The following is a 23,412-nucleotide window of genomic DNA, read 5'->3' as shown; positions in this document are numbered from 1 at the left end:
GAAAACTCTTACAAGCTAGTTTTATCCATGAAGTATATTATATGAAATAACTCGCAAATGTAGTCCTAGTTAGAAAAAAGTAATGGGAAATGAAGAATGTATGTAAATTACACCAACCTCGATAAGGCCTACTCAAAAAATAATTTTTTCCTTTCTTAAATTGATAAACTTATCATCTTCACCTCCAGACATAAGCTGTTGACTTTCATGAATGATTTCTCTATGTATAATTAGATTAAAATGACACTAAAAGATAAGAAACATAGCTTTCATCACTTAGAAAGGCATGTACTACTATAAGATCATGCCCTTTTGATATAAAAATATAGGAGCAACATATCAAAGAATGGTAAATAAAATATTCCAACAACAAGTTAGGAGGAACATAGAGGTTTACATGGATGACATGATGCTAAAGAGTCACACTACTGATACACATTTAGCTAGCCTTAGAGAAATATTTGTCATCATGAAAAAATTCTGAATGCGGCTAAACCCGATCAAATGTGCATTCAATGTAAGTTCGAAAGAGTTCTTAGGTTTCATGATACACCAATGAGAGATAAATTCAAACCCAAAGAAGGTCCAAGCTATTATCAATATGAACCCCCAAGGTCCACTAAAGAAGTTCAGCGGTTAACAAATCAAATCACCATGCTTAGCTAATTTTTTTATCTTGGATAAGCGATCGATGTCTACCATTCTTCAAAATCTTAAAGCATCTAAAGGATTTTTAATCGATTGAATAGTGTTAAGAAGCATTTGATATGCTTAAAATATATATGATAACTCTAGAACTATTTAGCTCTCGTATAGAGGAAGATTTATACTTATACATATCCATAACCACAATGGCTATAAGCTTAGTTCTATTTCGGGAAGAGCAATGAATCCAAAGGCCTGTACATTACACTAATTATATACTTGATGATGCAGAAACTCGATATCCCAATTTTGAAAAACTGACCTATGGGCTGATCCTAACCGTCGAGAAACTTCGTCCCTACTTCCAAGCTTATCATATTATCATCATGATGATAAGCCACTGCATCATATTTTTTTTGAAGCTTGAGACCATGATAAGGCTCCTTAAATGAGTAATTGCGCTCAACGAACTTGATATTTCTTATAAATTGAGGATCGTTGCAAAGGCCCTCATTGACTTTGTGACAAAAATGACCTTCACCGAAGATGTGTTTAAGGATACTAAATAGTAGATGATGCATGTAGAAAAGTTAGCTATGTAGACGAACAAAGGCATGACTCTTGTCTAAAAAAGTCCACAAGGGAAGTCTATGAGCATGCACTCTGTTTGAACATTTATGTTACCAATAATAAAGAAAAATATAAAATTATTTTATTAAGACTAAAGCTCACCAAAGGTATGAGAATACTGAACCTAAAGGTATACAATGACCCAACTAATTATTAGCTAAATCAATTATTCATATAAGGCTCATGACTCCATTATGATGTTATACCTTGTGGAGGCAAGACTAATAATAGCAGACAATGTCGTGAGTACTAATCCCAGATAATATACATAATTCAACAATGCTAAGTTTAAAAAATTATATGATTACTTTAGAATTTACCTAAGGTTCAACATAGTAGCCCATTCATAAGCTAACTATATAGACAAAATAATTAATCAAGCCATGTTATATGACCTAAGAAAAAGAGTCTCAAGAGCTAAGGGAGCATGGGTGGATGAACTCTCAAGCATATTATAAGGGTATCGGACTATGTCGAAGGTTTCCACTTGGGAATCATCTTCTTCTATAGTATATAGAACTAAAGTAGTACTCTTAGTTAAGATGACATTGTCAATTATCTAGACTCGGTACTTTGTCGAGAAAGAAATAGAGTTTAGGCTTAGAGCAAATCTAAATATCATCGATAAAGTTAGAGCCCAAGCACATATTAGAAACTTGGCACATAAAAGGGTGATAATTAAAACCTTAAATATCAAAATTAGTCCTCGTCGATGAAAGAAGGGAACTTAGTTTTAAGAAGAACCAAAGTCAGTGACCCAATTCAAGCTGGAAGCAAGCTAATGGCGACTTAGGAAGGATTGTATTGGAATGTAACGAAAGTCTAACTAGGTACTCACTGACTTTAGACACTTGACAAGTTGGATATTCCTAGAACTTGGTACATTTCAAACCTTAGGAAATATTATAGTTGATGTTGTACTCTTTAGCACAATTATAATAGAATTTATAACTCTACCTATTGTGGTAAAATCTCAAGATGTAACATTATTTGACTATAATAAAACTTATATAAAAATAATTTTTTATTCATAAAAAAGTTATTGCATTGTTAAGAGTTCTTATGTGTCAAAATTGATCTCTCAATAAAAAAAATAAATAAACAATAAAAATAAAAAAGAGTAGAAAAAGGAGGGATAGTCAACTTAATCATTCTTCTAGAATATTTATAATTTCATTAGGAACTGGATAGGTGGGAGGAGCGGGATTAGTTGACGAGACCCAATCTTTTAAAGGTACCTCCCTAGCCTTTAGAGGCGACCCCTTTGCACCCCCTCTCGCGGTTAACACCGTCTCTAGATCATCATCAACTTCAATTGGCCCTCTTTTGTATAGTCTATTATCTTGTTCAATCATCATACCTACTGAGCTGATCATGGCCACCTTCTCATTAGTGAGATAGATAATAGTGAAATCATATGAAAGAAGTAGAGAAGAGTGATCATGCTTGGCCTAGGAGATAACCAATTTATAACCATAGGTGAAGGACTAATGTTCTTACTTAATTAGTCCCTTTTTAAAATCCTAGGAGGCTTTATACTTGGTCACCTCCTCTCTTTCGTGTTCTCCAACTAATGGGATAGTGACGGAGATTTCTCACCTCCATCTTTAAGTTGAACTCCTAAGTCCAAAGCAAGTCTACATCGGTTTCGACTTTCAAGGCTCTTTTATATGTTCTGTCAATCCTCACCACCTTTACCAACTTCTTTAACGACTTAACATCCTTTACATTTGTCGTCGCTGCTTCCATCATCGCCATTGCCCCTTCTAGCCCATTGACTTGAGCTCAAAGTTGGGTGACCTCCTCTGCTACTGTCGCACACCTCTCTAGCTAAGTAACCTAGGCTTGAAGCTAGGCCAACCCCTTCTCGACTTCTTCGTGACTATATCATCCTACTCCTTTTCAAGATCTCAATTTCTTGTAGGAGCTGACCGACGATTGTTAAGGAGTATCGGGCATAGTTAAAAAGTACAATCATGAGGTGTTGATTCTACCGTAAGAAGCATCACAGGTTAGGAAACTCATAAAAATAAAAGACTTGTAGGAAAGAAAAGAGGATACATACCATGATCATTTCCTTACGGGTATCTAATAGGAGGTCCCCGGTAGACCTCAAATAGAGGCTCTTTGGTTGGGGAAGATTGCATTAGACATCGATTCCAAGTGGTGGCCTCACTCAAAACTTCCCATGGTTTATTAGAACTAGTTAAGTTCTAGTTGAAAAAATAGATCTCATCACCTAGTGGCCATCTTATCATTGACTTGCAGCAATAGGGCCTCCATCGAATAAGCAAAATTCTCATAATTGATGAGGGCAATGGGCCATATAAGATAGCTAAGGGTCCTGTCCTAAAATAGCTAAAGATCAAGGGATTGGAGATTATTGTTGCTAAGGGCCATGGGTCTCAGCTCACTCTTCATCCTATCGCTCTTTCGAGTGAGGGAGTTGGACCTCCAGGAAGGCTCAATTTGCAGAGGCCCTATTCCTCTATTGACTGGCCAATAGCATTTCCTACTAATCTCTTTCTCCTGACAACCCTGAGCTGACCTAGGATAGGAGATAATACTCTTTATTTGTCAACCCTAATGGCGAGCATTATATTTGAGAATGCTTCTTTGAAGGTTCATATCTATATAAAAATGATTAAGTGTCAAACAATTCAAACGTATTCTTATATAATAAATATTTTAATTCCTTACCCCAAGGAGTTGGGCTTAGGCTGGCAATGATGAGCCACTACTCGCTCATTCGTAGGATGGCAATGGACTCTGATAGGGCTACAGATAACCTTTTAAACTATTATATTTTTGTCTCATACAATCTCAAGATAATATTATAAAACTCCTGATTGGACCAACCTAAGTTGATCAGTCAATCGTTTCATGAAAGAGCAAAAAAATATCTCCTCATCCAACCCTTAAAGGAGATAGAAGCACCTTTTACCTGGCAACTAAGTCTGGTAGAGAGGAAATATGTTGACCCCCAAAAGCACAGGCTATAGCTAACGAATATGAGGGTCTACGATGGGGAGATTTAGTTTCTTACACACTCTCCAACAAATGCTGCCAGAAAGTATCAAGAATTTGGTACCATCTAGGTAGGCAAAAACTTTCAATAATTAAAAGCATTAATAAAAAAGGGATAAAGGGGGAAATGAAATCCCACCTCAAGCGCACATATGATGGTGCAGAACATATGCGATGCAAAGGGTCGGTCACATGACTAAGCAAACACTAGCTCACAAGACCATAGCTTCTGCAATTGACACTAAGCCGTGGTGATGTGGATGATGACCAATTTGAGTCCAACACATGCAGCTTTTGCAATGACCCCTTCCATTATAAGCGGGTAGGACATGTGCAATTGCTAGGCCATAAATCAGATTCACCTAGATTCTCCTGTTCGTCGAAAAGAGATGTGTCTAGCACATGCTCTAGCCAGGCTCCTACATGGTCATATAGTTAGTGGTAGTGTTGACTCCTATCGAACCATAGCACCCAACCTACTAGCTCTTTGTGCACCACCATACCCGGTTGTTAACCCTTATCGTGTCACCGCAACTAGCCTTCTGGTTCTTTGTGCGCCACCCAATCGTTTGGCCCTTATTGAACCACCACACCTAATCTTTTGGCTCTTTGTGCACCACTTTGCTCGGTTACTGCCCCACATCACATTACCACACTTAGCCTTTTGGCTCTTTGTGTGCCATTGCACTTAGTCACTAACCCTTATCGTATCACCACTTTCAGTCTTATTACTCTTTATATGTCATCGTACTCGATCTTTAACTCTTATCGTGTCACCGCACTTGGCATTCCGGCTCTTGGCACATCACTGTGTCTAGTCTTTCAGCCCATAACACATCATCCAACATAACTTTTAATCCTCTTTACGTATTTGTCCTTGACCTTCCTAAACCATTACACTATCATCTATCGAAGCTTTGAATTTTCGATCCTCGTATAGGACTTCAGCCATCATCGAAATTGTAATATTATTGTAAAAGAGCTTATATGCTATACCTCATCACGCCACCATGACCAGTTGTCCCCTTCTGCTTCACTACTACCTTGGGTGCCTTAAATTGACACAAAACATATTTAGAGAATTAAGTGGGACCAATTGAGCTAGGAAAATTGAATCAAACTAATCGAGTTCAACAAGTTGGGTCGGGCATATTGACTCGTGCCGACTTCATGGGAAACTCGAGGTAAAATATTTCAATATGTCCTATTTGTTGACACTAGTAAAGGACTTTAAAAAAGTGGTACTTTTCGACTTGACTTCATGATGTTTTTCGCCCGAGGAAGTGGGAGACACGTATTATAGTGGATATGACTTGGTTGACATATCAACATCTAATGTGGTGGACATAATTTTCTTGTCATATGTATGAATCATTGGTTGACACATACCCAGAAAAGAAAGCAGGTCAATAGCCCTACGCCCATCGAGGGTAATTCCAACTAGTCTAACAAATAAGCACAATTGTCCAAAGTCAATAAAGATTATTATAACTAGTTCATGCTAACAAATTATGTAACGTCTCTCCTAAGCATTTACTATAAAGAGAAATTATATTAGTACACTCAACAAAAAAACAAATAGTTTGTCCGACCTATTTGATTAGTCCGAGTCATCTAACTTTGATTACTGATTTAGCATCAAACGAGTATTGTTGGGATTGTTCCCGGACCTAGTTTTATAGGGTTTGAGATATCTAGCTTGGCAAATATCAATATTTGAACATTTTCAATATAATATCCATTTCAAAAAAATTAATCAAACATATTTGAAACATACCGCTGACAAGAAGGGTTGATTTTTTATCGTATGGGAAGGTCGCTATCTTTCTAATTCTTCTTTCGTCTGCTGCAATAGCTTGACAGCTGTGCTCTGTCACTTTTGGAATATCTTCTTTGTTTCTAAAGAAACCACGTAGCATTCCCACATCTCGGTAGATAACCCACCTATTGCACACGTCATCGGACTTAAGAATGTTCATCGCTTTCATCATCCCACAGCAATGAAACATGGTCATCGAGGATGTAAACCTCAAGTCTCTTGCCAAGTTAGAGATGCATACCAAGATCTCAAATCCTCTAAGGCTTATCAATCTTAAGCAACTTTTCTAGTCCTGCCCAACTATATATTGACCTCCACTAAAGCTACATCCACTATATGAAGGTACTGCGTGTAGACTCAAACTACCTCCGTAATACGACGACGGTGGTGGAGAAGTAACGGAGGAGAAGAAACCATCCTCCGCCACTGCACCGGTTGTCTTCGATCTCCACCCTATTCCTATCTACTCTCCGACTTGGGTGGTGCATCTAAAGACCAACGTGCTGCTGCTCACGGAAAGCGAAACCCATCAAGCAATTAATCTTACTCGTCCATGTCCTATTAAACCTCATGGGGATACGAAGTAACTTAGTTGGAAGTCTTTCTCATGCAACTGTCCACATCTTCCCTGAGCATGCACCACCAACACATGGCTGCACCTCAACGGAGAAGAGCGATGTGGAGGTGGCCAAGCAAGTGTGTTGTGAGCCACCGAGTGGATAAGAAGGGTTTAGTGGAGAATGAGATGGATGATAGACGACGTGGAGGAGAGAGAGAGGGGCCACTTGTAATCCGTTAAACAATCCTATCATTTAGCAAGTAAGCTTGCGACGATCCTTGCATGATTTCACGAACGAGATCTTCCTTGACGAAGAAATGTGAATAGCTTTTTGGATGTACTAGGAAAAGAGAGTTGGCAATCACAAGAGAAAGCTTTTTAGCTTTTTGTGGGTGTAAGGAAAGATGGCAGCTAACATAAAGAGAAACATAATTGTCATGTACATACATTCAGGTGTTTGCTTGTGGTATGAGGATGAGCAGCTTTTAGTGCTTCGTAAAAATGTATTACGTGCGTTTGCATATGAAGCCTTTAGATTATTGGGTCAATTCTTGCAAAATAAAACAAAAAAAAAAGGGGGACCTTTCTCCATACCATATTTTCATAATTTCTTAGGCAAAAACCTGAAATACTCTTGATTTGATAACTAATCATCTATCCATGTTTTCTTCCTTTTCCTATGGATTGAGTCATAGGATGAATCAATCTAATTATAATGTTTTTACATTATGTTATAGTATTTTCAGCAATACTAGAAAAGCACTATGACATAATACACTGTAAAATAATATTTGTATACAAATTTTATAAAAATATTCTGATTTATAGTGTTTACACTGAGTTGTAGCATTATTTTTTTTATATTTTTGGAAAATTTTGTAATGTAATAAGAAAAGAGAATAATAAAAAAGGTAGGTAATTGGGTATGCTAGGTATTAAGAATGTTATTTAGGGAATTGTAAAAGGGCAGCACTTTTGGAGAAAAATCTAAAAAGAAAGATTTTCTTTAGAATTCATGTGTGTTTGTGTGTGTGTGTGTGTGTATATATATATATATATAGAGAGAGAGAGAGAGAGAGAGAGAGAGAGAGAGAGAGATTGTATGTAGAATATTTTCATTCCAAACATGTATTTTTACCCCAATATATATGTACCCATAAATTCATACCAAAGTCAAATTTTGCCCAAAATAGCATTAAAGAAACTATTATTAGTTTGAGTGTGTCTTAGTGTATCAAATAGTCCCCAAAAAAAGAGGCAATCCTCTTGACCAAAGTATCATGTTGATGAGCGTTGCTTTCATACCTCATCAATAAGATTGTTCTTTTTGCGATTTTGATGATAAGAGTCTGTGCCACTTTCTAATTGTAGAGGGATAAGATTGTATGCATTGATCCTCCTTAGATTTTATATCAAAGATAGCTTTATGCACCATATTGAATTTTTCTCATCAGATTTAAAATTAAGAGAAAATTAAATTTAATTTTTCTTATGAAACTTGTGGCAAAAGCTCATGTAGTTCCTTGTGGTTAACCACTTAGAAGAGTGCATAATAAAGAGAGAGAGAGAGAGAGAGAGAGAGAGAGAGAGAGAGAGAGAGGTTATGAGGAGGTTTACTACATTGCTTTTCTTAAGCTTAGTCCCATCACCTCTGCCTAGCCAACATATAGGCATTTGGATCATGGACTCCAATTGTTCTTATTGATTCTAAGCCCTTTATTATGGCATCTAATGATCATTTGTCGTTCATTTTACTCTTATACTATGACAATAGTCTACCACTGTCCTCTCTGCTCTTATTTTCTAATCATTAAAGGATACAAATTTAAAAAAACGAATACCCTTTGCCATTAAAAGTAAAAGTAGATAAATAAAAAATATTTTCACATATGATATCTTATCATTTTGTACTTTATTATTAAGAATAAAATATTTTTTAGAGGGAAAATAAAGTGACAAATCAAGCATAATGGATACATGTTACATGGGGATTACTATTTGTAACTTTTTTTTTTGTTATTTACAACTCACATTAAGAAATTTAAATATTTCTAAGTTATCTATTTATAAATGGATATATATACCCTTAATCTATAAATTAATTTCCATAATTTTTTTCACTCCTTACCGACGATCCTCTTTTGTTGCCCTCTTTTCTTCTTCTTTTTCTTTTCCTCCTCCTCCTCTTAATTGTCGGAGGTGATGTAAAATGATGAAAAAAATATAGGTGATGAAAAAGGATAAATTGAAGGTCGGAGAGGAGGATGTGAGAAATATTTTTTTATGTTTATTGTAATAATTTAATATTATTATTATATATACTTTGTAATAACTCAGAAGACATCATGTTCTAAGTCACATGTATTAACTTAAAAGATATCATATTTTAAGCTTTTGTAAATTATCCAATAGAGTGTGTGAGTAGTTAGAAGAGCAAGTGATAGCAGTGTTTTGTAGGCAAAAATTATAGGAAAGAATAAAAATAAAAAAATAAAAATTAGAGGTATTATGAATAATAGAATATATTATTTTATTATTTTTTAAAGAATTATAAATAATAAGACGATGTTCTAAATTGTAAGCTCTATGATATATATATATATATATATATATATGTACTCCTAAGCTAGAATGGAAATCTAGGTCTAAACACAAGGAGGGTCATCTTTCACCTTTGTCAAAGAAACATGATAAAGTGGCACATTTGGGAAGGCCATTAAGCATTCAAAAAGCACTTTGAAAGCACAAAAAGTCACCATGAACACATTCAAAAAGGTGCTTACCTCCAACTGTTAAATATTAAGTAAAAGACGCATGCGTTGTATATAGATATACATGAATAAGTAAGTATGACATTATTCTCTATGGCTTCAATGGTCAAGATCGAGGGTTATAAAGATAATCTCTTTGCTTATAAATTTCTCTCAAGCATAAAAAATACTCATATCTCAATTCAAACCAAAATTATGAGTAATAAAAATATTTTTTTATTTTATATCTTATTTCAGTCCCATCATATAAAAAATATATTAAGATACGTAGAACAAAATTTTTTTCGATGAAAGTCAATATTTTTTTTGCTCATTATGAGCATAAAAGGACAATAGAGAGTTCAATATTTTGTTCATTAGGAAACCATATATCATAATATGGAGATACTATTTTATATAATTCAATTTTATTTAATATAAAAAATAATTTCTTTGAGTGTAAAAATGATATAGGTAGGTTGTGTAGTACAATATTTACTATCTCTAAAAGCTCATGTGACATATCTCAAAGTCGATCTAATGTGCCTGTTTGCTAATCCAAAGCATAATGGAGGACGTAATCAAGTCAGGAAAAGTCAATTGCATATCCATTTATTAGGTGCTTAAGTGTGCATCATCAATTGCCATTTAGACGAAACGGAGTACCTTTTGAACCTAAAGTGCAGACGCCAAAAAGGATGCAGCAGACACTCCACAGGTGGGCTAATGAATGGTGTGTCGTCTTCCTTTTTGTCCTTAAAGGTAGGTAGCCAAAGCACTTGTACCATTCATTCATGTTGGAAAGAACCTGAACTACTACTGTATATACAATTCGAGACAACATACAGATAGCCAACTGGTGGTATACATACTTCATCACCGAGCTTTCATACCCATCAATCACCTACAAATTGTTTGTACAACCTAATACATCAACGTCCACTTGCTTTATATATATATATATATATATATATATATATATATATATATATATATATATATATATACACATATATAAAACTAAGATGATCACAAAGAACGTCAAGCCGTAAGCTTATGTGTTTAACTAAGACTTGATCAAACCACTTGTAATAGAAGGAGACCAAACTCAACACACATTCTTCATCAATCTACTCGAGAATGTGAAACCCGATACACAGCCATCTGTTGCTTAGAAAATATGTGGCCCTCGATGTTCATAAAAGTCAAGCAGAATAATTACATTGAGCTCGATGTTGTAATCATATCATAGCCTTAACCTGAACAGAAATCACGGAGAAGGAGGCCACGTAGCCCTCTAATCCATATCCATGCCGTCCGGAGACTGCCTAACGTTGAAAACGTGACCAAATCAAATCCTATCACTTGATATCCTAATGCACTACACCCAATTCTCTCACAGTGGACAACAGCAAAAGAAGCAGCCTGCTCTACTACTTTTCTCACCCATCGGTTTCTCAACTCCATGCAGCTGACACAGAATCACTTGAAGAGAACAGAGAGAGAGAGAGAGAGAGGAGGGCAGGCAGCTGACTGTGACAGAGAAGAGGAGGAAATGAAGAAGAAGAGAAAGCAAAGTCAAACTGCAAAGCCCTCGTTACACGGTTTTATGCTGTGAAAAGCCTATTCTTTTGGCTTTGAGTGGCCGAAACCAATGTCATTGCGCCTCTCTCTTTTGCCTATAAATACGCCACCTCTTGGATCAAATAGTTCCAACCCAATCCTATTCTCTCCAGATCTCATCGTATCGACTTCTCTCTCTCTCTCTCTCTCTCTCTCTCTCTCTTCCTTTGGATATACTACACTCTTAAAGCGTCGGTCTGAGAGGCAGAATGGAGCTTCACGGAAGGCCTTGCAGCTCTGCCACGCGGCAAAGCGAAGAGGGGATGGACCTGAGAAGAGGGCCTTGGACTGTGGACGAGGACCTTATACTGATGAATTATGTCACTACCCATGGCGAGGGACGATGGAACTCCCTTGCTCGTTGCGCAGGTGTGGAGTTCAGCTCATCGATCGCCTCTTGACTGCTGTATTCTGTTCTTCATGTGCATGGCTTTGGTAGAAAGAAGTATGGAGTTCGGTTCATCCCCTCGACCTTTTGTTTGATTTCCGTAAACAGGTCTGAGAAGAACAGGCAAGAGTTGCAGGCTCCGATGGCTCAACTATCTCCGCCCTGATGTCCGGCGTGGCAACATCACCCCCGAGGAGCAACTTCTCATCCTCGAGCTCCACTCTCGTTTGGGAAACCGGTGAGCTTTACTCCTTTGATTAATCCAGTCCTTCGGGGGGGAGGAGGGATCCATCACCATCAACTGTGTGACGCAGGTGGTCGAAGATAGCGCAGCACTTGCCGGGGAGGACCGACAACGAGATCAAGAACTACTGGAGGACCAGGGTGCAGAAGCACGCCAAGCAGCTGCGGTGCGACGTGAACAGCAAGCAGTTCAAGGACATCATGCGGTACGTATGGATGCCTCGCCTCGTCGAGAGGATCCGCGAGGCCTCCATCAACTCCTTCGCCGCCATGCATCGGAATGCTGCAGCTCCACTGGCTCCCATGCAGCCCCTCCACCCAATCGCCCAGCCTGCACCAGCAAACACGACCGACTCTTTGTTCTCATCGCCTCTCGTCTCCGAGAGCTTCACGGGGAGCCGCGAGACTCAGGCCGGCGACGACACCGTCGTCGACTGGATTCAGGAAGCTCGGCTACCGAGCCCCGGCGGGTACGCATGCCCGGACCTGCCGGACTTCGACCACGGCGGATGGGGGGAGAGCTTGTGGAGCGTGGACGACATCTGGTTGCAACAGCAGCTTTGAAATGGGAAGTTTGGGGGCCAAAAGGAGGCAAAAGATGATCGAAGCAAAATAAAAACAAGAGAGGGAAAACATTCTCAAGCACTCCTCCAATCATTTCTCCTCTGCTATCTCTGTCCTTCCTCAACACTGGACATATGGTTTTAATCTCATTCTTTGGTATGTGTATGTTCTAATTGACCTCATTGAGAACGATTAATTTGAGCTATGCAAACCGCTCATGTACATCTTCTCCATAATGTCATAAAGATGTTTGCCGTCATAGTGGAACTTATGATCAGTGCTTGTCCATAAGCAAAATTTACTGCCGGTTTTGTCTGAAACATCCATTGGTTTGGACACAAAACAATAGGGGGATAATACACACACACATTCTACTTGGTGCAAGTCTCCATCCAATTCACTCCTATCATCATGGTTGGCCACTTGTAAGCAGCGGCTCCCCAGATGTTTTATCTTCCTTGCCACTTGCAGAGATATTTACTCTCCATGATCATTATATTATCAAGTTATAGACATATGTGACATTATTATCAAGCTTATTAAGATAATTATTCTAATCCGATGCTGAGCTTATAAATCAAGTGGTAGATGCAATGCATGTGGACGTATCTGACGCAAGCAATGACCGCTTCCTCCAGCAGCAGCTAATGATTAGCCGAGACATGTCCAAAGTGAAGGAAACAAAGAGGATTAGAGAATCCTTAAGCTAAACCAGTAGTCTACAGCCTAATAATTACAAATATAAGGCGACATAACAGCCCGTTACAGAGCAATATAGCGTGAATAAGTCACAGCAGCCGCCCTCGACGTGTAACGCCAGCAGTAAAGTGAGTTGTCGGATGACTTGGCGGGAAAAAGCTCGGAAGTCTTCCCGCCACGTAACGGTTGTCAACGCCGCGGGCCCCTGCTTGGGTCATCTGACGGAAAGCGTGGTGCTTTCGGCCGCACTGGTCAGTAGTCAACGTTGACTCGGGCCAAATAATTTCCCCGGCGTGCTCTTCCCTTTCCTGTTCGCAGCCGCCGCTGACGATAGAACTTGCTGTATGTTGCCATTTCTCGCGCTTTTCTCCGATCTTATCGTGGATGAAAGCCTTCATGTTTTATGTTGCGACCTTACAAGTTTTCCTCCTCTTTCCCTGGCAATTACCTCCACCGAAACTTTGCGTGGAAGGTTAGATTAGTGAATGAAAGTACTGCCAATATCTATGGCTGGCTTAATGCAGCACTGTCAGTCTAAACGACAAGGATAGGTTTCTGTAAGCATCCATCCCTCAGCGTTTGCCACTTGTGTACTGAAAGCATCGCCAGCAAGTAAGAAATCAAGGAGGAAATGGGAAGCCAAGCTTACCACTCTCGGCATAAACATATGTTGGAATTGCTTCTTCCATTTCCACCAAAGACACTGATCGTGCATGTTCGAAAGATTAACAGACCCATGCATCTGGCTTTTCTCATCTTCCCAGCATTTGTAGCAAGCCATTGGAACCACGAGATATTGTGTGGTGGCAGAGGCCTTATCCCCATGAAGGGCCTAACCAAAAGGACAGGACTTGTCCGCTAAAAGAAAGATTCATGGCGCCTGACTTGCTGCAGGCATTAGTAACTCTCCTTACCAAATCATATAGTTGGTGCGTCGAAGTTTAATTACCCACATCTTCCTTTTTGTTCTTTTTGCTTTTATCATCTGGTTTCCATTGCGTTGCATTGGATAAACTATAGAAAAGATGAACAGCCGCCTCGCCACGGAATACTGCTCTCCTGCCATGGCGTATGAATTGCTTTTGTATCTTTAATTTGCTAGTAATGATTTAGTGACCAATCATAAGACTTAACGACGCGAACAGTGGCGAGTTTGTGGCTGCCTATCTGCAGTCTGTAAGTTTTAGAGCACATCTTCTCCGGCTTTACAACCTTACATTCATTTGCTATATGATGATGTGCTCAAAAAGTCGGGATTAATTGCCGTATGTGGGAAGCCAACAGTATGATGCAAGGGAACGTGCTGTTCCTGATGGAAAGTCACATGGGGGATATCCTACCGATGAAGTAGACAACCAAGGATTTTGAGAGTCGAGCAATTGAACTCATCATGTTCTTCCTTCTCCTTTCCTCTGACATCACTATTCTGTAGCTACTTTTGGATGTCGGTATTTAATTTCAAGTAATTGGCGGGAGCCTTATGATCTTAAAATTGGCCCTATTGGTTGCTGCAGATATTAAGGAATTAATCGGCTACACCAGTTGAACTAAATTCTAACTTTGAGCAGATGAATCTTGTTGACGGGATGAAAAGAAATTTTGTATATAAACAAATACAATCAAGTCGTAACACACAACGAAATTAAACAGAAATCATAATTAAATAAGACTCCAACGTGAAGGATAAAAATCAAAGAAAATTTATTATAAAAATAATGAATATACAAATCTCGAAATTTCTTACCCAAAATCCAAGCAACAATCATAAAAGAATATTTACGATATAAGGATACGTCACTATACACAATATCCTAAATCTCCCTGAGCGATTATAATAAGAATATACTGTAAATCTGATTTAATCTAATATAAGAATAGATGATTGAGAATAGTATCTATATTGTTCTTGTCTTTTTTACTTTCCTTCTTTTTTTATTTTTCTTCTCTTTTTCTGAATAGTATTACTGTAGTTTTTCAGTCCTTTTTAGATTTAGATTTAGGTTAAAAGAGAAGAGAGAGGTAAGAGAGAGGTGAGAGAGGTGAGACTAAAGTGAACTGTGGGCTATTAAAGCCCACCGTGAACGAAATCTATGGAGATTGTTGAACGAAATCTATGGGCTATTAAAGCTCACTGTGAACCAATGAGCTGTTTACCCAACACTTATCGGATACATCCCACTTAGGTTTATGGAGATTGTCGAACGAAATCTATTAATTCCCGACATTTATGTTTGTGACGAAGGTGATCTCGAACTAGATAGATTCTGCGACATGATTGACGTGGCAAACCACCAAAACTAAAGCTGATGCTACTCATTGAACTCCCCATTCTTGCAATAGAACTGTTACACTAGAGACTGCAACATGTGTCCAACATACTCATAAGCAAGGTGGACATGGCCATTGCTACACTCCCTAGTGAAATGATCCCTATCAATGCACTGAAAACAACAGCCCTCTAGGATGAGGTCAATGGCCAGAGGTCCTTACTTGCTAGGTCTCCTGCTGCTAGTGGAAAGATAGGCTTTGCTAACAGTTCCCATCAGGCTCACCAAGAAAAGACTTGATCCAGAACCATCAAGAAAAACCTTTCCTCCACCAGGTCACACAACCTTGCAATGGAGAGCCACCATCAGCTCCTGCAGAAATCACTCACACCTGCCAACTAGCTTGACCACGGTTCTTCCCTGAACTACACTCACATTAATCTTCAGAAACTTTTAGCTATCTGGGTTAGAGTTCTCTCAGTGGAGGTGCTTCTGTGACAATGGCATTATGAGAATGTGATTTATAGGGCCAAAAATGACAACTGGGAGATTGATTGGGTTTTAATTTGAAGCTACAATACTTTTAGGTTCTGTTGTTGCTCTCTATATTAACTAGGAGTGTGTGTTGTGTCATAAATCAAGTCAGCAAGAACTGCTGAAAAGGAGAAGTAGACAGTGGCAATTTGAAGGCTTTTTTCTCTCTGATGATGAACCGAACCCAAGCACACCCTTGTAGTTAACTGGAGAATCAATCTGCTATATTTCTACTCATCATAATATGAAGTCCGGATGTTGAAACATGCTTGTTCTTCAACGCCTCGTGGTTTTACAGTAGGGTTCTCATGTGTGGACAGGCGAAGACAAACACCATACTCATCAGCAAAAGGAATGGACAATAAGCCAACAATGCCCAACATGTCACCAACTTTTTCTTAGTTGGTCTCATGAGTACTTCATAGAATTTAATGTACTTGTCTGAAGCATAAATGACCTCATGCATGTCTGGGTCCAAGCAAGGAGCATGATCTAAATTAATTACGAGTCTTCCTGTACCGCATGGCAACAACCTTCTCTTCACATCAGGAAGGTAACAAATTTGCAGGTTGCAGACAGTCTCCTTCCTTCCCTATTCGACAATTTTCCACTCAGAGATGATTGAGGTGGAAATCTCTAAGTTTTCATTGCCTAGAGGGAAGCTCTCTTAGCTTCACTTTAGCTGTGAGCAAAAGACGACACAAACCAAAGCTTTAGAGAGTCCCAAAGTCTCATGTAAAGCTGTCTGTGAAATGGAAGAAGTTGGGTGTTCTTGCAGTAGAGTGTAACTACATGTGGAAATCTATGTTGAGTTCACTTAATCCAAAGCAGCAGTCATGACAACAAAGTGTGCCACCTGAAATCCACTATTTATTATTTCTGTAAAGGATCAGTTATGATTGTTCTTGACCAGTAATAGGGTTATTGATGAGTTCCTTTTCTTTTTTTTTTCTGAATCACTGGAAGCTCCTTAAATACCTGGCACAGAGTATGATAGCATTTCAGTGCTGGGAATTGATGCTGTCATTTAAGAGCTTTGAATAGGAAGAGAGAAAGCATTGCAAGATAAGTGATTCTAACATATGAAACAACTATTGCAACATACAAAGCAGAATTACACCAAGATTAGGACCAGGTGGTGGGCACCTCATAAATGCATTTCAAAAGCACCATGATTGCAAAGCTGTGTTTGAGCAGATGGTGGTGGACAAGCTGTAGTGCTTAGCACAAAGAGAGGGACACCAAAAGAAGATGAAGCTGGGCATGGTTTCCAATCACAAGCATCACAGCCTTTGAGCATCATGCTGGGCCATAGGGACACCATCATCATCACATCCATTAGTGGCGAAAGTTGGTGCCAGAGCATGTGTATCTTTGGCCTTTACAGGTTAAGAAATGACCTGTTCTTACCATGGCTTTCCTATTTTGTTACAACTCATGGAAATATCAGCGAAAAACAAGTGCAAAATCTTATTCCTTCTTTTTGACATTGTTTATTTTGTAGAGGCAATATCTTATTAAGTCAGAGTGTAATCACCTCCAAATCATAATGGGTTGCAGTTATGCATTAATTTTATTGACATTGGAGGAATTTTAAGTGCAAAAAGAAACAAAAAAAAAAGAATAAATAAACAAGAAAGGCAGTGGAAACAAATATATTCTTTTTCTAACAGCAGTTAGAACATCCTAATCAAGAAGCCATGTCCCATGCATTTTCCCATATTCATTATTGTCTCCTCCTTTGGAGTTCAAACTTTTCCTACTGTAAAACTCATCATTGCATATCTGTGGTCAACAAACATTAATGTCATGCATGCTGCAATGTGCCATCTCTCTCTCTCTCTCTCTCTCTCTCTCTCTCTCTCTCTCTCTCTCTCTTAAACTGAAAGGATACAGAAAGACTTTGGTTAAGGAAATATATAGATAATAATGTCAGATGATCTGCTATTTGTTTCTGTTATACATATATCATATCTAAGCACCAAAGCCCAGAGTTTTGAGTTGGTGAGAATTGTCCTTATGGATGCATAAAACAGGAGTAGATTTCTCAAAGATTCATATCAAATAGGTATTAGAACTTCCACAGATGTCATGTGCATCAGTTTGCTTAGAGTGAATGAAGACAAGCCAGTGATCAAGTCCAAGATATTATCATATCAGCATGAATCGTTCTGTACGTACAGAAGAATACTTCTCTATCAAGTCTTGCAAGGAAAAGCTCCGAAACAATAATATGATAACACCAAAAGGCATATTTCATTGGAAATCACAGAAAACTGGCATACAAAAAGCATCGAAAAGATCCACAGCCTTGTACATGCTGTACCAGCTCGATTTATGACGGGAAGAAGAATATACTGCCTAACATGTGAAGCAAAACAAATGGATGGCTGCAAAACATAATAATATTGAAACAGTTGGAGATATTCTACCTTAGAAATGATAACCTATTAAAGCTCCTCTCTCAAAGTGGATCTTAACAAGTTTAAAAGTAAGAAGAGCTAGATAATCTCGAAGCACATCTGGTGAAATAGCTCAGGAGGGATAGAGAGGAGGGGAGGGCAGAAGAGGAGCGAGAAGAGAGGAAGATTGTTTGCATTGACTCGTTCCACGTGGAGAGAGGAGACGATGAAGATGAAGCAGACGACGAGGAAAACAGATGGAGAATTGGGCCTTACAAGATCAAGAAAAGGTCTTACAAGGTCAAGAACAGTTGATCTTGCGGGCAGTGGTGTGGGGTTTGAAGAAGGATAGTCGGGAAGGGAGAAAAGCTCAGATGGGATAACACCATTCCAGAACTAACAAGAAATATTAGATAACACCGACAAAGACCAACTCCTGCATCCGAAGATCAAACGACCATGGAACGCTAGCGTCCCTTGACCTTTAATCCAACTTCTTACGATGTCGGTGACGGCGGAAATAGGCATGACTTCCTGCACCGCCGTAGGATCCAAGGAGGCTACCTGCAAGAACTGAAAACGATTTAGGAGGCCATAAAAAAAGGTGGAAATTGGCATGCTTTCTTTTCTTTTCCCTCTTACTGAGTCCTTATCGTCCATCCTCCGGCTTCAGACCTAAAATACATGTAAGAGAAGTGATCAAAACAGCAGGCGAAACAAAACCATACGAAAAACAGTAAAGATCTCTCACCACAATCATCACCTCAGCTAAGAAAGCCTTGGAACATCATCAAAGAGCAGGTGAGACAAAGGAGACCCAGGGAACTACTTGAGACGTGTACTCGGTGGTGAAGTGGGCTGAGGGATATAAGTACTCACTGAGGAAGGTGGGTTTAATGACACAAGGAGGAGAAGGTAAGGCCACAGAGGTTGGGTATGTATGATTCAGTAGTCTTTGGAAGGACTCACAAGGGAGTAGCTTGACATGAGCGTTAGGACTGGGGTTAGGTCTAACTTCAAGCAGCAGCTTCCCATTAGGTTTCGAGGAAGGCAGGCAGAGAATAATGTGCTGAAGCCTGCAGTTGAACAGACTGCCGGACGCCCATCGTCGCATGTGATAGAAACAATCAATCATGTCTCAGCGCTGTGGCTGTCGTGTCTTGTTTCGCGCCCGACCTGTTGCTGCTATAAGAATAGGAGACGTACTGACATTATAATATTATGTATAAAAAAGATATAAAGGAAGAGGGGAAAATAATCGGTTTCAAATAAATGAGAATTAAAAATAATATTTTTAATTTTTGAAAATTAAAATTGATGATTTTTTGAACCAATAATTTTTGAATCCAAACTGATTATTCACGATTAATATATTAATATATATGATTTTTTTTATTTTTAATTAAAATATAAAAAATTAATCATTTGGTGTTTAAGAAGGAGAATTATGGAGATCAGTCAAAGGGAGGGGGGCTCCACCGGAAGACTTTTCTCCGGAAGAGCGCCCACGTGGCAACAGCGCCTTCGTTGGCCACGCAAGCAGGAATCAAGCAATGGTGAGCGAAGGAGGGTCAGCTGTTGCTTTGGTATTGAAAGCCATGGTTTCCATCACTGTGAAAGTATTGTTTCGAGGTGGACATCGAGTCATGCCCTCGCTCTGTATTCATTACACACTGTTCCTGGCTCGGTGAAGGGTGTTCTTCTTGGCTAAACAAATCTTCTCAGACTGCACTTGCACAACATAGTCGGCTGCACTATGTTTTTAGCTGCATAAATGTCAAGATGCATCTCCTATACTTCCAAAAAGGAGGTGATAAGCAAAATGATCTCCACAGAAAGGAGTGCTTCACATACTAAGATTCAAGATGGGAGACAGAGAGAGAGAGAGAGAGAGAGAGAGAGATGCAGTAATTGATGGAGATGAAGACTTCTTTGATAAGCTCTACGTGATTCAACTTTCCACGTACCTGATGGAACACTGAAGAGAATTAAGATGCAGGCATGCAACCTGACTTCCCGACTTCAGAATTAATGGAAGCCATCATGGTCGCAGTAAAGAAACAACGACTGTGAATCCCCTGACTTCATTAAAAGCTTACGCTGTTATGGTAAATGAACAGCAAAGATAAGGACCAGAGTTACTGTTGGCATCAAACTGCAGAAAGGAGTGACTGCACCGCTGCATGGAATACTGGCCTTTCCATTCAAGAGATTACCTTTTCTATGGCAAACGTTACCCCTCTTTCTCTCTCTCTCTCTCCGAAGCTTCTGTGGACTTGTGTGTTTTCTGTTCTACAGACGTAACATTTTCCTTTAATTACGTGAACCTCCTAGTCACATCTTGGGTAACACAGATACGTTGAGGTTGGCCTTTCATGAGAATTAGGACCAGCTTCTTCAATGCGCCATGGTCCTCCCCTGTAACTAGTAAGTCATAACTCACTGGAGCTTTAGTTTGTGGCCCTCGATGGTAGATTCAGTGAATTTAATGGTACATTCATGTTACAAACTGTGTTTTGGTTTCAGTCAATCAATGATGATCGTATCCTGCCACGATTTCTCGGTCAGTGGCTTTATTGTTCACCTGCAATGCTACACAGTATTATGTGCAGCAAGCACAAGCGTTTGGCCAAGGATTCATATATATTGGATCATTTCCTAACAATTTAAGTTTTTGAGATCACTAATAATCCAATTCGAAATCTTTATCTCGACTGAGATGTTGCAACAATGTTAAAATTCTTAATTATTTATCTCGATTTCTTTCGTCGAGCTTAATCTGAGCATAAGCTCACGGCGTGGCGGTCTTCTCGATCCTTGGAGCTTCAGAATGTGTACTGAGAGCATTCAACTCTTGAATGAGGTGAGACAGTTCTTGCGATTGTTGGAGGAAGACGACTGGAGCATCTCACTGTGACTTGCTTGCACCGAGAAGTCCGATAGGCCACCAGCTACTACTTGTCGCTGGCTGAAAGCTGCAAGAACTAATGCAGCCTGCTGCAGCTTGTTTCAGTGCTGCGTGAGGAAAGCCACGTTCATGCAAACAAAAGCATGCTCTCGTTGCTGCAGCAGGCATCAAGCATGACCAGAACAAAAAAGTCATTTGGACTTGTGAGGGGTTAAGCTTTAGTGGCTGCTCGAGTGATCATTACATGAGGCAGCATTACCTCTCTTTACACTCCACTTCACTGGAAAAAGGTAATCAGCACAACTGCAACATATCGTAGGCCAAACTTTCCGAGAGTTGAATAGCTAACTAGTGAACATAAAAGAAGTATATTTACATGTAGGAAGCAGGGAGAAACAAACATGGCATCTACAGAAACACATGCATAAATGCATTCCATCTCTCTCTTATTATCACTGATTCAGGGAACAACAAAGTAGCCCCGAAAGAAAGATGTCTAGTTGTAGTCTGTCTTCTTATAGATTGTCATATTTCTCACCTTCTTCAGAGTAGTAAACTGTGGGCTGTGATGGGGTTGCAAAGGAGAGTTCCGCAGGTAATTCGTGATGGGCTCTGGGAGTTGTCTTACGAAGTAAAATATCATGATTTAAGCTTGTTTCTAAAGTTGGGTGATTCAATTAGCCAAGCTTGAAAATGACAAATCTTGAGAGTTATTTATAAACATGATTTTGCGATTTCGCAGTTCTATTGGTGCCAACCTGATGTGAATGAGAACTTACAGCAAATAGAAATTGCAATTGAGATTGATCGGGCCCAACACCAATTTAACTCAACCCCTTAGACTACTACTACTACTACTACTCATTACGTTTGATCAAAACAAACCCATAAATCTACTTACGCGCACATGGAGCCACAATTGTACTCTTCTTTCGAAGGGATCACATTGCTGCTCCAAACCATCGATAACATTACCCCACTACTTCGACGCTCCTCTCTCCTTTTCCAAACGAGTACGTGGCCAGAGATCGCTTCACCTCCGCGTGGGACCGCCACGGCTCCTCCTGGACGAATCCAACGGCCCTCGATGGCCACTCGAGTGGGCCCCGGCGCCGCAGCTCCCTGAATCACCGTCCATCATCTCCGCCAGCATCCGCTGCAGGTCCTCCAACGTGTCCGGCTTCTGCCAGTTGTGTCAGAGATCACACCTTTATGTGATGCGGTCTTCGTAGGTATCTAAAGAAATAAGAAGCGGACGAGTGCGGAAACCTTACCTCCGGTTTGACACCGTCCATCATTGCCAGCATCTCTAGCATGAAATCGGCGAAATCCTGGCCGTCCAAAATATAGGTATATATAATAAATTGATAATTAATTTCCTTTTTTCGAAAAAGGCAGCAGCAGAGTACCTGGTCGTCGTCATCGAGAGGATCGTAGAGGCCGGCGTCGTACATGGCGCGCTTACCCTTGTCGGAGAGCACTGTGGGGAACACCAGACCGCTGCTTCCGTTATTCGACCAAACGGCGACTGCCAACGGCATGAACGAAAACCTAACACCGATGCTTACCCGAATACGCTTCCTGGATTCGCTGAAACCGCCGCTTGGCCTCCCCCGCCGCCGCCGGCTCCTTCGCCCACCGGTCCGGGTGCCACTTCTGCCCAGCACCCCGGAAAGCCGACGATTACAAGCAGGCCCAACAAAAGATGGGGGAGACGAACGGACGACGTACCAGGGCGAGGCGGCGATACGCGGCGCGGATGTCCGAGGCGGAGGCATTGCGGTGAATCCCAAGGTGGGAGTAGTAGCAGGAGGAGCCGTCGGATCCGGCACCGGAAGCGTCCATTGACGGAGATCGATTTGCACGCGACACCATCGATGCCGATTTATGGAAGGAGGAAAGGCGGGGGAGATTGGGCTGCGAAAAATATCTATGACGATGAGAAGTCGTGCTCGCGCGGTGTGTTAAGACAGAGGGGATTGATGATCCCAAGGATTCGCGCCGCGAGATATTTCTCGGGACCCATAACAAACGCCACTCTTGTTGTCGTTTATTATCAAAACTGCCATAAGCACATATATATATATATATATATATATATATATATATATATATATATATATATATATATATATATATATATATATATATATATATAATCATTAAATTTATTTTTTTCTTAACTTAAATCGTTTTATGTGAGAAATAAATTATGATTAATAACTCTTAAGGTGACTTGAATATTAATGATGAAAAAGAAGAAAATGAGAGAGATTAAATTAGAGCTCATAGATAGGCAGAAATAGATTTAAGCACCAAAATAAACATGAGGAGAATAAAAACAAATATTTTAA

General features: G+C 39.7%; 2 protein-coding genes and 1 long non-coding RNA gene across 3 annotated transcripts; 1 reads left to right on the top strand and 2 right to left on the bottom strand.

Moving 5' to 3' along the window:
- The first annotated feature begins 11,147 nt into the window (after positions 1-11,147).
- On the top strand, positions 11,148-12,525 carry LOC103998094 (transcription factor MYB2). Its single transcript, XM_009419484.3, has 3 exons — positions 11,148-11,422; positions 11,550-11,679; positions 11,756-12,525. The coding sequence occupies exons 1-3, from the start codon at positions 11,263-11,265 to the stop codon at positions 12,246-12,248; spliced, it is 783 nt and encodes a 260-aa protein (XP_009417759.2). The 5' UTR covers positions 11,148-11,262; the 3' UTR covers positions 12,249-12,525.
- A 5,457-nt stretch (positions 12,526-17,982) lies between these two features.
- Positions 17,983-19,252, bottom strand: LOC103998093 (uncharacterized). The gene is made up of 3 exons (XR_672680.3): positions 18,902-19,252; positions 18,793-18,825; positions 17,983-18,714 (listed from the first exon to the last, which is right to left on the bottom strand). It is a non-coding gene; the product is annotated as an uncharacterized LOC103998093 (long non-coding RNA).
- A 2,581-nt stretch (positions 19,253-21,833) lies between these two features.
- On the bottom strand, positions 21,834-23,031 carry LOC135649016 (uncharacterized). The gene is made up of 5 exons (XM_065167110.1): positions 22,790-23,031; positions 22,627-22,714; positions 22,468-22,538; positions 22,333-22,389; positions 21,834-22,241 (listed from the first exon to the last, which is right to left on the bottom strand). The coding sequence occupies exons 1-5, from the start codon at positions 22,931-22,933 to the stop codon at positions 22,092-22,094; spliced, it is 510 nt and encodes a 169-aa protein (XP_065023182.1). The 5' UTR covers positions 22,934-23,031; the 3' UTR covers positions 21,834-22,091.
- Positions 23,032-23,412: the final 381 nt, after the last annotated feature.

The sequence above is a fragment of the Musa acuminata genome, chromosome BXJ3-9 (assembly GCF_036884655.1).
Source record: "Musa acuminata AAA Group cultivar baxijiao chromosome BXJ3-9, Cavendish_Baxijiao_AAA, whole genome shotgun sequence".
NCBI lineage: Eukaryota > Viridiplantae > Streptophyta > Magnoliopsida > Zingiberales > Musaceae > Musa > Musa acuminata.
The sequence above is the reverse complement of the archived record's forward strand: the minus strand, read 5'-3'. Positions and strand labels throughout refer to the sequence as shown.